Source organism: Phascolarctos cinereus, unplaced genomic scaffold (genome assembly GCF_003287225.1).
Source record: "Phascolarctos cinereus isolate Bilbo 61053 unplaced genomic scaffold, phaCin_HiC Scaffold_5;HRSCAF=322, whole genome shotgun sequence".
NCBI lineage: Eukaryota > Metazoa > Chordata > Mammalia > Diprotodontia > Phascolarctidae > Phascolarctos > Phascolarctos cinereus.
This window is the reverse complement of record NW_027555958.1, coordinates 305,548,822-305,565,012: the sequence shown is the minus strand read 5'-3', so window position 1 is coordinate 305,565,012 and position 16,191 is coordinate 305,548,822. Positions and strand designations below refer to the sequence as shown.

At 40.2% G+C, this 16,191-nt stretch overlaps 1 protein-coding gene across 2 annotated transcripts in view; it reads right to left on the bottom strand.

Annotated features, from left to right (window-relative positions):
* ACSF2 (acyl-CoA synthetase family member 2) overlaps positions 1–15,105 on the bottom strand; it is a 35,848-nt gene extending 20,743 nt beyond the window's left edge. For both annotated transcript variants that reach the window (XM_020972646.2, XM_020972647.2), the window contains exon 1: positions 14,972–15,105. In XM_020972646.2, the coding sequence (XP_020828305.1) occupies positions 14,972–15,105 (134 nt within the window). The remainder of the gene's footprint in view (positions 1–14,971) is intronic.
* Between the last annotated feature and the right edge of the window lie 1,086 nt (positions 15,106–16,191).

The window sequence follows — 16,191 nt, the reverse complement described above, 5'->3', positions numbered from 1 at the left end:
TCAAAAGAATGAAAAAATAGAAGAAAGTATGAAATATCTCATCAGAAAAACAACTAATCTGGAAAATCGATCAAAGAGAGATAATTTAGGAATTACTAGACATCACATTTCAAGAAATTATTTTTAAAAACTGCCCAGATATCCTAGAACTGGAGAGTAAAATAGAAATCAAAAGAATCCACTGATTATCTTCTAAAAGAGATGCCCAAATAAAAACTCCCAGAAATATTGTAGCCAAATTCCAGAGCTCACAGGGTAAGGAGCAAATATCGTAAGCTTAGAGAAAGAAACAATTCAAATATCATGGAGCCATAGTCAGCATCACACAAAATTTAGCAGCTTCCACATTAAAGGAGCAGAGGGCTTGGATTATGATATTATGGAAGGCAAAGGAGCTGGAATTACAACAAAGAATAAACTACCCAGCAAAACTGAGTATAATCCTTCAGGGAGAAAAATGAATATTTAGTGAAATAGAGGACTTACAAGTATTCCTGATGAAAAGACCAGAACTAAACAGACATTTGACATTCAAATGTAAGACTCAAGAGAAACAAGAAAAGGTAAACAGGAAAGAAAAATAATAAGGAACTCAGCGTTAAACTGTGTACATTCCTATATGGGAAGATGACACATGTAACTCCTAAGAAACTTCATCATTATTAGGGCAATTAGAAGTCTACATAGACAAAGGGCATGAGTGTAAGTATGGAAGAGCTTTTACAATGGAAGTGAAAATGGAGGAGGCAGGCAATGCATAAACCTCACTTTTATTGGGTCAAAGAGGGAAGAATATATATACACACTCAATTGGGTATAAAAATCTATCTTATCCAATAGGGAAATAGCAGAGGAAAGGGAAAAGAGAATGGGTTAATGGTTATAAAAGGGAGGGCAGATAAAGGGATATAGTGGTCAGAAGCAAAACAGACTTTTGAGGATGGACAAGATGAAAAAGAGAGAAGGATAATCAGGAAAAAAATAGGATAGAGGAAAATTCACAGTAATCATAACTGTGAATGTGAATAAGATGAGCTCACCTATGAAATGGAAGCAGTGAACAGACTGGATTAGAAATTAGAATCCAACAATAAATTCTTTGCAAAAAAACACACTTGAAACAGAAAGACACACAGAGTTAAAATAAGGGGCTGGAGCAGAATCTATTATGTTTCAGCTAAAATAAAGAAAGGTAGGAATAGCAATTGTGACTTCAGACAAAGCAAAAGCAAAAATAGACCCAATTGAAAGAGAACTATATTTTGCTTGAGTTCAGGGCTCATCTGTGTTTGCTTTCTTTTGAACTAAGTCTGTTTATCTATCAGAGGATGATTAGCCACTGAGGAGGACTCACTCTCAGTGAACTTTAAAAATGAAACAACCAGGGCAACTTAGCACCTATTTTATGGGATGGCCTCTATAAGTTGATCCTTATTTGTGTTTAATGGAGTTCAAAGCCCTGTTATACACATATTTTATAAACGTGACCTCCCACCTCAGAGCCTTTTCACAGGATAACTATCCCCATACATGGAAAAGTGCCATGCTCTCCCTCTTTACCTTTGGAATCCTTAGCTCCATTCAATACTTATCTCAAGTACGTTTTAGTGCCTTTCTTGTTCATTCGTGTCTGACTCTTCATGACGCCATTTGGAGTTTTCTTGGCAAAAATGGTGGAGTGGTTTGCTATTTCCTCCTCTAGCTTGTTTTACAGATTCAATCTAGTTACATTGCCTCTGGCACTCTCTGGTAGAGACAAATCCTCAGTCTCATTTTGTTCGTTTTCGTTTTTTCATTTCTAAATATCCTTTACCTGTAGCTCCTCAGGCTCTGGCATGAAGGGATCTTTGTGCCAGGGCTCATTAACACAGGTGCAGCTGAGCAAAGAGAGTATATAGCTAGCATACTAAAAGCACACAATTATTGGCTCACCCATTTAGAGTTTGAAGAGATCTTAAAGCCATGGATTAGACAATCAACAAAACAATAAATCAAGCCCTTATTTTGTACGTTTGCCAATTTCCAAGGTATAAACTTTCATCCTGAAAAATTTTAGCTGGTTCCAACACACCCCTATCCTTAAAGCTCATCCAAACCCTCTCATACTACAGCTAAGCAAACTGAGGCACCAGAAGCAGGATTTGAACCCAGTTTCTTTTATTTCAAAGTGAGTATTTTTTGCACAGTGCTATACCCTTCAACTGATTTCTTGGGGTCGTCAGTTAGTTGCCAATCCTTCATACTTATCTTTCTCCATGCTATTTTCTTGACTGTGTTCCATGCAAATCTCCTCACACTTTCAGGACTTTTGGACTCATCTTCCAACCTCTGATTTAAGATCATTGCCCTTGCGAATACCTGGTTTCAATCTCAACTTAATTTAGGTTTTGTTTTGGACTTTTTATTCTCCAATTTTGTTCATGATTTCCTGTCATGCCCTCTGGAACGGTTGGTTGCTTCTGTAGAATTCTGGTTTGGAACTCAGCCAGATTTTCTCCACCTATTTGATCCTAGCTTTGATCATACCTGGTTTTGTCCTTTCTTCCCTCCTCCCTCACCCTATGTGTTCTCTGCCTGGTCAGTTAATTGCTAATCTCTGTCATCACTAATCTCAGAGCTGCCTTCACTCCCTCTTCCCTGCCTGACTTTCCGGTTACTTTTCCACCCTCTGACTTAGAAGGGGGGAGCCCCTTCCTGTCATTCAGGGAATCCAGTTGGGGGCTCCCAAGATGAAGGCCCAGAAGAATGTATACCTGCAAGGATTAGGCCAAGCTACAGAAAAACTGGCTACACTCCTTGGAGCTTTAAGGAACCTTACAGAAAGTACACAAAGGACTCCAAAATCAGGTTGAATCAGCTGCCTTGCCCACCAACAGCACGGCAAATCCCCTATATCTATTTACTTGTGCAATAGAGTAAGCAAGAGAAAAGGAGAAGAAAGAAGAAGAAAAGGAAGAGGAGGAAAAAAAGAAGAGGAAGAGGAGGAGGAGGAAGAAAAGGAAGAAGAGAAGGAGGAGAAGGAGGAAGAGGAGGAGGAGGAGAAAGAAGAAACATTTATACAGCACTTTAAAGTTTACAAAGAAAGTGCTTTACATATATTATCTTATTGTGCATGTATTATGAGGGGTTTATTTTTCTCTTTTATTGTTCAAGATGAGAGGGAGCAGTAGGAGGGACAGATAAAAGATATTTTTAAAAAGCAATAGCTCAGCTAGGAAGGTGATGCAAGTATTATTATGCCCATTTTACATATGAGGGAAGTAAGTCTTAAGGAAGCTCTTTAAAAAGAAAATCATAGATTTCTGAACTGGAGGAGGCCTCTTGTCTAACCCCATCATTTTACAGATGAGGAAACTGAGGCCCACGGGAGTTAAGTGACTGGTCCAAAGTCATATAAGTAGTGGTAAAACTCAAAGTCTACACAGCTGATACATGTTAGTTCTCCTGACTATAGTGCCAAGTGTTCTTTTCACTCCACTCTCCCATTTTACCACTTATGAGCCTTAATCCCCAAGAAAATCCTTTCTGCCTTTGAAATGTTCAGCCTTTTGGGAGAGGTCATCTGACAGATTTATTGGAATTCAGGGGCAAAGTGAAACTATAGAAAAAAAACACATCAATTACCTCCTGAAAGAAACCCCAAACTGAGAACATTTAGGAATATCAAAGCCAAAAGCCAGAGATTACAAGTAAAAGAAAAATGCTGCAAAAAACCAAAAAAGTCAAAAAGAGTTCAAAGACCAAGGGATCATAATCAGGATCACACAAGATTATGCTGCAAGTATAATAAAGGAGAAAAAAACTTGGATTTTTCTTAGAACTTTTTGCCACACAATCCTATAGCCCTTTTGGCAGCTCACCTATTCCTAAAGAAAGGATTCAAACTTAAAAGGAGATTAAATAATATAATCCTAAAAACATGTGGGTCAAACAGCAAATTATAAAAACAATAGATAATTTCATTTTTAAAAAATGAAAACAATGAGACAATATACCAAAACATTTGGATTGCAGTTAAATCAGTACTTCAGGGAAATTTTTATGTTTCTTAAGACTTTCACCAACAAGAGAAAAAGGGAGACAGAGACAGACAGAGATAGTGGGATCATTGAGATTCAGTGAAAATAGCAATGAATTGTGTATACAACAACTGAAAAAAATCTAGTAAAACAAGAAATTTTAAAAAACCCTAGCTAAATAAAAAAAAATCAATTCAGAAAAATCAAAGAGATAAAATGGAAAGAAAAGGCAAATGAATAAAACTAGGTGACTTTTTTGAAGGAAAATGAATAAAATAGATAAACATTTAGCTAATTACATTTTGAAAAAGTTGATAGGAAACTAAATTACCATGCTTAAGAATGAAAAGGAGAATTCACAACAAGTGACAAATGATAGATGAAATAGATGAATACCTATGAAAATATAAGGATAGAAGAACATAAAACACTCAGATAAAAAGAATAAGAAATAAAGAAATTGAATAACCCAATCACAGGAAAAAAACACCAGAGGACCAGATGAATTTATAACTGAATTCTATTAAATATTCAATGAATAATTAATTACATTACTATATAAATCATTTGCAGAAAATAGAGAAAATGACCCTATTAAACTCCTTCTATGAGACAAATATAGGGACTAGTAAAGTGGAGAAAGAAAATTTTAGATAAATATCTCTAAACTAAGAAGAAACAAGTCCGAAATGGAGAACAGATAGAGGAAACAACAAATATTTCTAATGAATACAGTTGCAAAAATATTAAATAAAAATATTAGCAAAAAAGCCACCACAACATGTTAAAAACAGTATATGCTATGACAAGGTTGACTTTATACAAGGACGATGCATGATTGGTGCAACATATTTAAAAAAATCAAAATCACATGGCTATACTAATAGATTTAGAAAAAGAATAAAACATGACACCCATTTATTAAAAAAAAAACCACTAAAAAAAAGCAAAGAAGTAAATAGAGCTTTTCTTGATATGGTAAGCAAAATCTATCTAAAACCAAGAGCTAGCATTATCTGTAATAGAAAAATGCTAGAAGTCTTTCCAGTAAGATCAGGAGCAATGCAAAGATGTCCACTGTCAACTCTATTATTTGATGTGCAATGTAGTTCTAGCAATGCTAGCCATAGCCACAAAGCAAGAAAAAGTTTCAGTAATCCTAATTCTTGAGGACAGGGACTGTCTTATTTTTGTCTTTGTATCTCTGACACCTGGCACATAATAGGTGCTTAATAAATGCTTAATATGCAGAAACTCCCATCTGTATATCCAGTTCCAATTTCTCTCCTTAATTCCAGTCACACATTAACTTTCTGTTGGGCTTTACCACCTGCATGGTCCTTACCACTGGCACTTTACATCTCCAAAATGGAATTTATTAACTTACCCTTAAAACCTCCCCTTTCTCCTAACTTCCCTATTTATTTCAAAAGCACTACTATCCTCTCCTCCAGGTTCAGAGTCATCCTTCATTCTTTCATTGTGGCCCACATTTAATCACTTGTCAAGCCTTATGGATTCTACCTCTATAAAATGTCTCACAATCTTCCCCATCTCTCCACTTCCATATCTTCTCTTCTAGTTCCTCATCACCTCCTGACTGGATTATCATATTTCCAAATTGTTCTCCCTGCTTCTAGCCTCTTTCCTCTCCTATCCAGCCTCTCTAGAGTTGCCAAAAATAATTTTCTTGATGCACAAGTCTGACCATCCTCTGTTCAAAAAACCTTATAAAGTCCCTTAATGAATTTAGGACTAAACAAACCCCAAGCTCTTAACCAAGCACTAAAATCCCTCCACTCTTTAATTACAATCTGGTACTTACCTTTCCAGGTGGATTTCACACCACCTATCCTTTATGTGCTTTATATTACACATTATACATTATAGGGCCTGCTTGATGTTCTCTGCACTTAGCATCTATTTCCCAAACCCAAATCTCATGGATTCTCTATCTGGAGAGCATTGATAAAAAACTGTCAAACTCCAGAAATAGATAATAGATTCTGCCCCAGCATGTACCAATTTGGTGACAACTCTTTGAATTTGGCCTTTATGGTTTCTAGGATGAAGAAGCCAGAAAACTGTACATCTTGGGCTACATGAGAGGGAGAAGAGTGGGCAGAGACAAGCAGGCTCTGTTTTGGGTGCATGTTGCTCCCCTGTCCTTTTCCTTCCAGACTTCCCAAAGATGTTGTTGCATGTTGGGGGCAATTGGAGCTGTGGGGTATTCAAGAGAGATTGCTAAGAATGACAGATGGTGAGACAATATGTGCTCTCAGCATAAATGCCTTCTTTCCCCTATCTCTGAGACAGGTGAGGAAGAAGCTCATCCAGTTCTATCTCTCTTATAGTGGTAGGGAGGAGTTAAAGAGAGAAGCTTGCCAGTTCAGCTGATTGGTGACTAGGAGAGTGCAAACTAGATCATTTAGCCCACTATATTTACTGGCTAATCCAAAGTACTATATAGTGCTTCACTTTCACATCCCATTCATCTAGCCAGCCAGCTCCTTTTGCCATCTGCCTTCTGCTATGCCCGCACTCGAGCTTGCACACACACACACACACACACACACACACACACACACACACACACACATATCCCCATTCTACCTCTCCCTCTGGTCACAGTAATCAAATCAATAGTATCATTACTTCTGTAAAGGGCAGGTCAATTGCCTGCCCTATGACAATCCTATCAACTCACCATCCCAGTGACTTCTCAGATGAAAACTCCCTTCCCTACCCAGCACTCTCCCTATATGTGTTGCCTTTCCCTATCAGAAGACAAGGTCCTGGCAGGCGGATACTGTCTTTTTTTTTTTTTTAAATATCTGTACTTCTAGGGCTTAGCACAGTGCCTGGCAAATCCCAAGTTCTTCATAAATGTGTTTTTCATTCTTTCACTGACTGTAAACCCAGTGTTTTCTCTGCAATAACACAATACATTAGATCTTGCCTCAGATTTGAGATAAACAAAATGAACAGAAAAATAATTAATTTGACCTAGGACAATTGGTTTTAAAAGACCGCTGTATGTGGCGAATAAATTGGCCTGTGAAATCAGGAGATTTCGTTTTTAATTCCAGCTCTAAATTCCGTTCTCCAGCCCTCAGTTTCCTAAAGGTACTAGCCATCTCTAAATGTATGGTCTGATTATAAAAGAAATGGCCCTGGGGCTGACATTAACGAATATGGCTAAATCACAGAATCCAAACTGTAAAGTGAGTATCCTAGCTTCTATTACATTAATCCATCAAAGGCATCATCGACGTGGGAACAATCTCGTTAATTGAGTTGGGAAGGCTTAGAGCTAGTGGATGAAATCAGATGACAAAGTTATTACGGTTGGCTGGAAGAATTAGACATGAAAGAGAGTGCATCAGGAACAATCAAAAATGCTTGGAGAGCTACGTCTGGGTAGAGCGCTTTGAGGAGCTAAACCCTAGTGCCTGTCATAAGAGGGCAGTAAGACGGAGAGGGGGAATGAGCCTAGAGGCCAGATCATCCTCCTCTTCCCTCCTCACTTTCTCCATGCGCTGTGTTATTGGAGAATCTAATCAGTAACAAACAATGCATCCTATGAAAGCATCCCCTCATCCTGCACACTAGACTCAACCAGAAAAGGCAGCTTCAGCAAGCATCTCCTGTTCAGGGCGAATCAAAAGAAGCCTCAAGATTCTACAAGGGCGCACCCCCTTGGAGCCCAAAGGAGAACTACATACACCCTAGGGGACCTTTATGAGGACTCAAGGAAAGGAAAAAAGGACTTCCATCCAAGCAAGAGTTCTGAGTTAACTATCTGACATGTGATCTCTAAACTTGAGCCTACATTCTGCTGGACTGTGGTGGACACGTAAGAGAATGTGTCCTAGACTGTACCAACTCTTTTTACTATCCTATCTTTTTAAATCTCCCTTTAAAAAAGAGATTTAACACTGTCTGCCAGTTTGATAATCAATGGGGAATATACCAGTGGGGGCTCATGAATGATTGACTGTGCTAGAAAACCCATCCCCAGGCTTACTGTGAGAGGAATAGTCAGCTGCCCTCAGGGGACTGAGCCCAGAGCATGGGCTACACTATGAACTCAAAAGGCATAGCAGTCTAGAAATTCTCAGTGTAGTGGCACCAGACCCACATATCTCATGAAAGCATCTCTGATTTAAAGCTTAGCATAATGGTTCCTGAGTCATCCAGAAAACATCACATAGTACTCCATATTTTAACAGTGTTCTATTTAAGGAGAAAGGGAGTAAGTAATGCATTTTAGAAATTTCAGAAGCACAATGGTTATTAAAATACAAGCAAGTGTTTTGGATGGTTGTCTACAAAATCCACTTGCAGAGAATGTCTTATTCCTTGACAGTGCCAGGTGGATAGCTACTAAGGGACCATTATATTTCTTAATTATAATAACTGATATTAATACGGCCCTCAAAGATTTGTAAAATGTTTTTTCATACATAATAAGTTGGCATTTATATAGCACTTTAAGTGCTTTACAAATATTATCTCATTTGATTCATACAACAACCCTGGAAGGTAGGTACTATTATTCTCTCCATTTTATGGGGAGACTGAAGCAGACAGAGGTTAAGTGAATTGCTCAGGGTCACACAGCTAGGGAGTGTCAGAGGTTGGGTTTGCACTCAGGTCTATCCTGACTCCGGGTTGATTGCTCTAACCACCACACCACCCAACTGCCTCTTTTCTGAGGCTGAGAGGTGAAATAATGTGTTACTAGTTATATCAATCAATTGGATGTCTGAGGCAGGATTTGAACCAAGGGTTCCAGCCTATTCCTACTCTAGTGCATTCTCCATTGCATAGTATTGCCTGTCTTTATGAATGCTTGATGTTTGAGCTACAATTTTAACCCTTTGAGGTGCATATCCTAGCTGATTTCCCCTCAAATGTCCCTTAGTGCTACTATCAGATACAAAATCCTGTTAGATGGATAACTGCCCATTCCATTTAAATGTTTTCATGGACTTATGAGATTGTGGTAAAAGACCCAAAGTGAAATGGAGAGACAAAAACAAATTCATCCATGTAGTTATCCCTAAGGGAGACTCTAACCCAGTATAACATGGGCAGTTGGGATTGGCTTGGTTACTAAAGTGAGCCAGGAACTCCTATGGGAAGAGTCAGGGCAGGACAGAGTAGCTGGGGCACTTTTACTACCTGGAAAGTTTCCAGAGAAGGGAATGGGTGGCAATTCTGCCCAGACTGAAGACTGTCCTAGCAAATTGCCTAGATGCTGTCAAGGGTCTTATTTTCCCCATGGTGGAACATGGTGGTACATGTTACCACACTGTACATTAGAATTTACAAGAAAGATTTACAAGTAACATTCCTAGGACACAAAGCAATACATTTCCTCCTTCTCCAAACCTACCTCTATCAGCAGTTAGAGATTCTACCTCACTTCTGGCCCCTAAGATAAATGAGAATAACAGTGACAGCCTTAAGGATCAGATATTGGGCCACTACACCTGAACTCAATCACCTTTCCAAAGAACACATGTCAAAGAGTGAAGACCTCTGATGCTAGCTAATGGGGAGTGGGGCACAAAAAGTAGAGAGAAAACAAATTCCTAGGCCAGGCTATGAGGATCTGCCAGGAAGGGAGCAGAGAAGGGGTGTCTCTGGAGAAACTCTTGATCATACTAGCCTCCTTTCCTGGAGTGCTCTGGAGCTGCTGCGGGCAATTTCTTTGAGAAACTCAGAGTATAAAAAGTAAGACTCAGTGCCTAGGACTCTCCTTGCTGTCAGAGGCTAGGACAGAATATTTCTCTGGGGCAGACTCTAAGGGTCACAGACTAGTGTTAAGATTTTAAGTGTCTCCTTTTTCTCCCTACACTTGGGAAAGAGATCGTCTTTAAAGTTAAATTTGGGTTAAAAGGGAAACAAAACAGGGAGAAAAAGAGAAAAAAATAGCATTGAGCAATGTTTACTCAGGCTCAGAAAAGATTCAAAATTATGCACACTGGCTAAAATGTCCTTAACCTTTGCCCTAGAGATTCCACTACTTGGCATGTATGCTGAGGAGGTCATTGATTTAAAAAAAAAAAAGAAAGAAGGGAAAGGGAGGAAAGAAAGGAAGGAGAGGAAAAAAGAAAGGAATGAAGGAAAGGAAGGAAAGCCTCATATACCATACACATATATATGTTTGTATATATATATACATATGTGTATATGTGTGCATATATATGTAGATATAGATACACACATATATGCAGATATTATACTCTTGTGGTAACAAACTAGAAAGAGCCCATCAAATGGGGAATGGCTAAATGTGTTATCGTATATGAATGTAATGGAATATTATTATGATAAGAAATGATGAATATGATGAATGCAAAGAAACGTGAAAACACATATATGAATTGGTATGATGTATAGTGAAGCAAGCAGAAATGTACCAGACCAAGTCCTGACTGGAAAAGCCAAGAAAAAAAAATCACAGTGAATCATTTTTCCAGCAAAGGTCAGCATAGAGAGACAGAAGAAGAGGTTTTCAGACACTGGGGAAGGTGTCTAACAAACAACGCCCCATAAAGAATTCCAGCACAGGGAGAGGCGAAGAAAAGAGGCCCAGTTTTATGTAACAGGCAGGAATACACCAGCCAGCAGCTCACTACCCAGTTCTAGGTTTCAGATCCTGAGCTGACTGAGGAGAGGCCTAGGGCCTAATGTATATTTGAGAGTGCGAAGGGGTTGCAGGTTGTCCATAGTTCCCAAAGTGAGCAATACCACCCCCCCCGGCACTGGAACTATCCAGGGGGGCAGTAATAGCCTCAGCAATTGGGGGGGCATTGAATAAAAATAAGGGGGCAGTGGAAGCATAAGGAAAGAAGACAATAGAAGAAAAACTTTTTTTTGAAAAATCGTTTGTACATGTTTCATCTATTGTGTAACAGAGTTGAAGTTGTAATGATTGCATTATTTTCCAAATAAACACACAAAATGCAAGATCAGAGGTCAAGTCTGCCAACAAGTCTTAACAAGAAAGTGTTGGCAGGCAAGTGTGTGGCACATTGTTGGAAAGCCCAGCAGGAATATGTGCATGTAATAACTTGTTTATGATATAATATACTGTATGGTTATGTGATGCAAAATTGCATCAACAAAATTTCAATGCAGGAAAAAATACATAAATTTACAATAAATTATTAAATTTAAGATGCTTCATTTAAAAACATATATTTTATATTTTTTGAAAGTATGTAAATTTTTTAAAAAAACATTAAAGGGTTAAATAGAGAAAATACAGCTTGAGCATAAGTTCAACTACAATTTTTGCAAGAGACAAGGAGTTGAAAAATGTTTTAATAAATGAAATGAAGGTATTAGAGGAAAAAAATGGTAAAGAAATGAGAACTTGAGCGCTAAAGAAGAAAGAATTGGAAAGGGAATTAACAGCTTGGCACAAGATGTACAAAATCTTGCCCAAGCAAAAGAAAAAAAATCCCTGAAAAGTAGAATGGGCCAAACAAATCCATGAGAACACAAGAAATATTTAAACAAAGTCAGAAGACTAAAAAAGTAGGGGAGATTTTAAAGTATTTCATAGAACAAAAAAACTAACCTGGAAAATGCCATGACCAAAAAAAGAGCTTAGACATCATATTTCAAAAAATAATAAAATTAATCATAAAGAATATTAAATCATAACAAAAAATGCTTAGGATAATTAAGGAAAACAATTATGTCTGAGGATCAAAATATTAAGAAAAAATTAATGGACCCCCAGTTAAGAATCCTGTTATTAGAATTAGAGGCAAAAGGGATAGTGTTATGGAAAGAAGAGGGGAGGGTGTATGTGTATTTCATTTTGGCCCTGGGAAAAGGAAGCAATAAAATACCTTGGGCCTCCAGGGTGACTCTCTCAGAGTTCTAGACCTGGAAGAAACCTGGTGACACTGAGGCCCAGAGAGGAGAATGATTTTTCTAAGATCACAGCTGGTTAATGTCCAAACTAGGGGAAAAGGCCTAAAAGCAGGGTCTTGTGACTCCTAAGGCAGCCCTGTTTTCCAGAACCAACTCTGTTGATCGGTCAGGTTCTCCCTGAAATTCTCTCACTAGTGTTAGCAGTACATGGCACATATGGTAGGTGTTCAATGCATGTTTATTGACTTACTGAAAATGAAATATCAGAATGGAGGTTTTACTTTAATCTAAGAGTCACAGACTATTGGAATACAATGGAATTGGAAGCTCAACAAGATAAACATAGCTGAAGGCCCTACACTAGGTCAAGATTTAGAGGCCCACTGTATTTTTTAAAAAAAAGCACACAATAACATATATAATGATTACAAAATCTCATTATCAGAAAGCATCTTCTGGCATGCAAATGAAACAAATTATGCAAGAGCAATTTCATTCATTAAAAAAAATACCTGTTAGTAATGGATAAAATATACTCCCTTCTTGCCCTCAGACCTCCTAGAATCATCACTTTCCACCAATCAATCAATCAACATTTATTAAGCTTCTACTACGTGCCAGGTACCACACTAAACACTGGGGGATACAAAAGAGGCAAAAGACAGTTCCTGCCCTTGAGGTGTTTACAATCTAACGGGGAAGACAACATGCAAACAAACATAGAAGCTATATACAGAATAAATAGGAAATAATTAACAGTTAAGGCACTATAATTATGAGGACCTAATTAAGCATTGATCAGGTGCTATCTTTTATCTGATGCCTCTGCTGATTCCTCTCTCCTTCCTGCTACCCATTATTATTGGTCTCTTCTTTTTGAAATTATTTTGTGTGTATATAGTATTTATTTGTCTATGTATGTGTTCCTCTCCAGCCTTGATAGTACATTGTTTCACCTTTGCCCTTATTTCCTGGTCCCTAGTACCAAGAACCCTCAATAAATGTGTCTCAAATGTAGATGTTCCTCATAATCATTGGGTCATAGCTTTAAAAGTCATCTAGTCCATTTTAGAGATGAGGAAACTGAGGCCCAGTGACTTGCCCAAGGTCTTATAGGTAATATATGGCAAAGCCAGGATTTGAACAGAGATTCCCTGACTTTAAAATCCAGTGTTCTTTTCCCTGAGCCACACCGGAAGTAATAAGAGACCCCAATCCTGAGATTCTTACCCTGGCGACTGTAAACTTGTTAATTTTGTACGAATATTTTTGACAAATGTATTTCAATGTAATTAGTCTCCTTTGCATTTTTTTCCCTTTGCAATCTTATTCATTTTATTTATACATTTAAAAAACATTATCCTGAGAAGGGGTCCATAGCCTTCACCAGACTGCCCAAGGCATCCAAGACACACAAAAACGTTGAAGACCCCTCCCCTAGTCTGTTGCTCACTTAACTCATGGCTAAAGCCACCGTTGCTTGGAACATACTTCAGACATCTTGAATCAAAGACTCCCTGTGCATGAATCAGAAACAAGTGGTCACCCAGCCTCTGAGAATACCTTCAGTATCAGGGAATTGACTACAATTCTTCCTTCTTTCTCAGAATGTGACCCTTTTAGGCAACTTCAGATTTTTTGTATCCATGTAGCTCAACTGTCCAAACTGATTTTGTCTTATTTTATCTCTTATTTTCTTTATTCAATTCACTTTCAGACATAGCATCCTCCTAATTTTCTCTTCACCTCTGTGATCAGTCAATGAGCTACGGGGTCTTGCTCCTCCATCTTCTATAGTCCACAAGGTCTCCCTGAGGCCTGCTCTCCTAACTAGTAGGAGTGCTTAGGCCTGACCACCATTTCGTGAAGGTCCACAGCCATGCTTATTTCATGCCAAACTGAATTCACTTTCTGGCTTTCTCCAACTTATAAGACAACAAGCAAGCCTTACCCTTTTCCTGGGTACCTGCATCTTATTACCCCTTCTATGTGTGGTCTTCCCCCATTAGAGAGTAAGCTCCTTGACAGGAGGAACTGTATTATTTGCTTGCGTTTCTATTTCTAGAACTTAGAACAGTGACTGTCACATATTTAAGTACTTAATAAATTCTCTCTCTCTCTCTCTCTCTCTCTCTCTCTCTCTCTCTCTCTCTCTCTCTCTCTCTCTCTCTCTCTCTCTCTCTCTCTCCTCCCCCCCATCAGCTGTACAGGTAGGGAGGCTGGGACTCAATCAGTACCAATTGAGCCTACCCTGGCCTCCCACTTGAGGACCTCAGATCAGTAACATCCACGGAGTAAATATCAACATTGCCTAACTTCTGAAAAAACATTCTCAGCACTCAGCAGTTGACCCCCACAGAGAAGGACTCTCACCTCAGACCAATGGGGAATGAAGAGGAAATCAGTGAGGAGCAAGAAATCAGGGAGGGATCTGCAGATTCAACATTTGTGAGGTCACAATTTGAAAGTCATTCCCAATTCATTCCACTTAATACCCTAAACCCCACCCACATTAACTGAAGCAAGTGTAAAAATGTGATGCAAGAGAGCTCCCCTAAAAAGTGCATGGGTTTTACCACTGAATAAACAAGAACCCAAGGCTGTTGATTGGGGAGAGCCCAGTGGAAGGGATGACTTCTTTCCCTCTCCCACGTCCACCTCAGGCCTGATGATCTTAGCAGGCTATAGAGGGTCCTAACCTCTTGGGGCCCCAGAGGGATAGCTGTCCTGACTCCAATCAGAAGACAGGCAGGCCAGACCGAGCTCAGCAGCCCTGGCCAGGATGGAGGAAAGAAGCAAAGGGGGAAGATGGGAGAAGGGGCATAAGAAACTGCGGACTTCGGGCACGGAAAGGTTGGGGGAGACGACAGTTTCAGAACACGCTGGGACCAGAGGACAGAGCATCCCAAGGGGATCGCAGAATACCCCGCCATGGGTTGGAGCTTCGCAGCTCCCCGCGACCCCAAGTGCCCCCGGACTATTTGCCTCCTACATACCGGGCCACCCCAAAACCGCCCCCCATCTCCATCCCCAGCTCCCCCTGCTCCCGGTACCTGAGCAGGCGGATTTCCTGGAACTCCACTCTCCGCCAGCCCCGGACAGGCACTAAAGCTGAGCGAACCCCCAACACCCCCATCATCCCTGCTGGCAACCGGCCCATCCGTCGCACCCCAAACGAGACAGCCATGGCTGTGTTACAGTCAGCACCCCCAGCCCAGCCTAGCGACTAAACTTTTAAAGCAGCTGGAGGCTGGGTGGAAGAGGGGGAGACGAGGGGAAGAGGGGAGGGGAGAAGTGGAGAGAAAGGAGGAGGTGAGAGTTCCTAGCCTATGGCAGCACCCCAGGACTGGAGCGGGGGCGGGGCGAGGGAGTGTCTCCCAGCCACCCTGCTCCCTACTCGGCCCCCGAGACTTCTAGATCCCGGAAACTCCTTGTCTCCCTTCTGTACTACTGAGGATAGTGTCGTTTGGCGGGGGGGGGGGGGGGGGTGATGGTCTGTCGTGGGGATCCCTTCAGGAATTGGTGGGGTCCGCGTCGGGTTTATAGGTGACTGGAACGGGACCTGCCCTTTTGCTCACTTCTTAATCCAGAGTTAGAGAGGGAGGAGGGGACTCTCTTCACTGGCCAGATCCTGTCAGTCAGCAAGCATTTATTAAATACTATATACCAAGCACTGGGCCAAGCGCTGGGGATACAAAAAAAAAAAAAAAAGCCACAACGCGCGTGGAAGGGAAGAGGAATGACTACCCGCTCCTCTAGGCTCAAAGTGTGTGACTTTCGCTTCTGAACCGTCCCAGCCTCCGCCCACCCCAAGCTTCTTGCAGTCAGTGGCACGACTTTCCCTTCCAGTCCTAAACCCTGTATTAAGAATAAAGTATTGGGAATAATTTGTCGAAGCGTGCCTCTGCTCGCTTAGCTAAGAGGTGGTGGACTACAGGTGAGAAATGAGGTATCCGTTTTCCAACACGGCCAACGTGGCAATTCATTTTGCTCCACTGTACTAATTTGTTGCCAGAAAGGGTTCTGGGGTGGGGAAAGGAGGAGTAATTGGAAAGTGACAGTGATGGGGAGGGGGATAAAGAACATCAATAAAACATTCGTTTAAAGTTATTGAGATTTTGCTCTAGGAAGTCCATGGATAGAGAATGCTCTTCTCAGAAGAGGGGTTCGTTATGTACATTTACATTGTAGCCAGAAAAGCTCCAAGTTTATCGGACTAGACTAATTCTGAACTGAGCTCTGGGGCTACACGAGATTTTTCCTTTTCATTCAC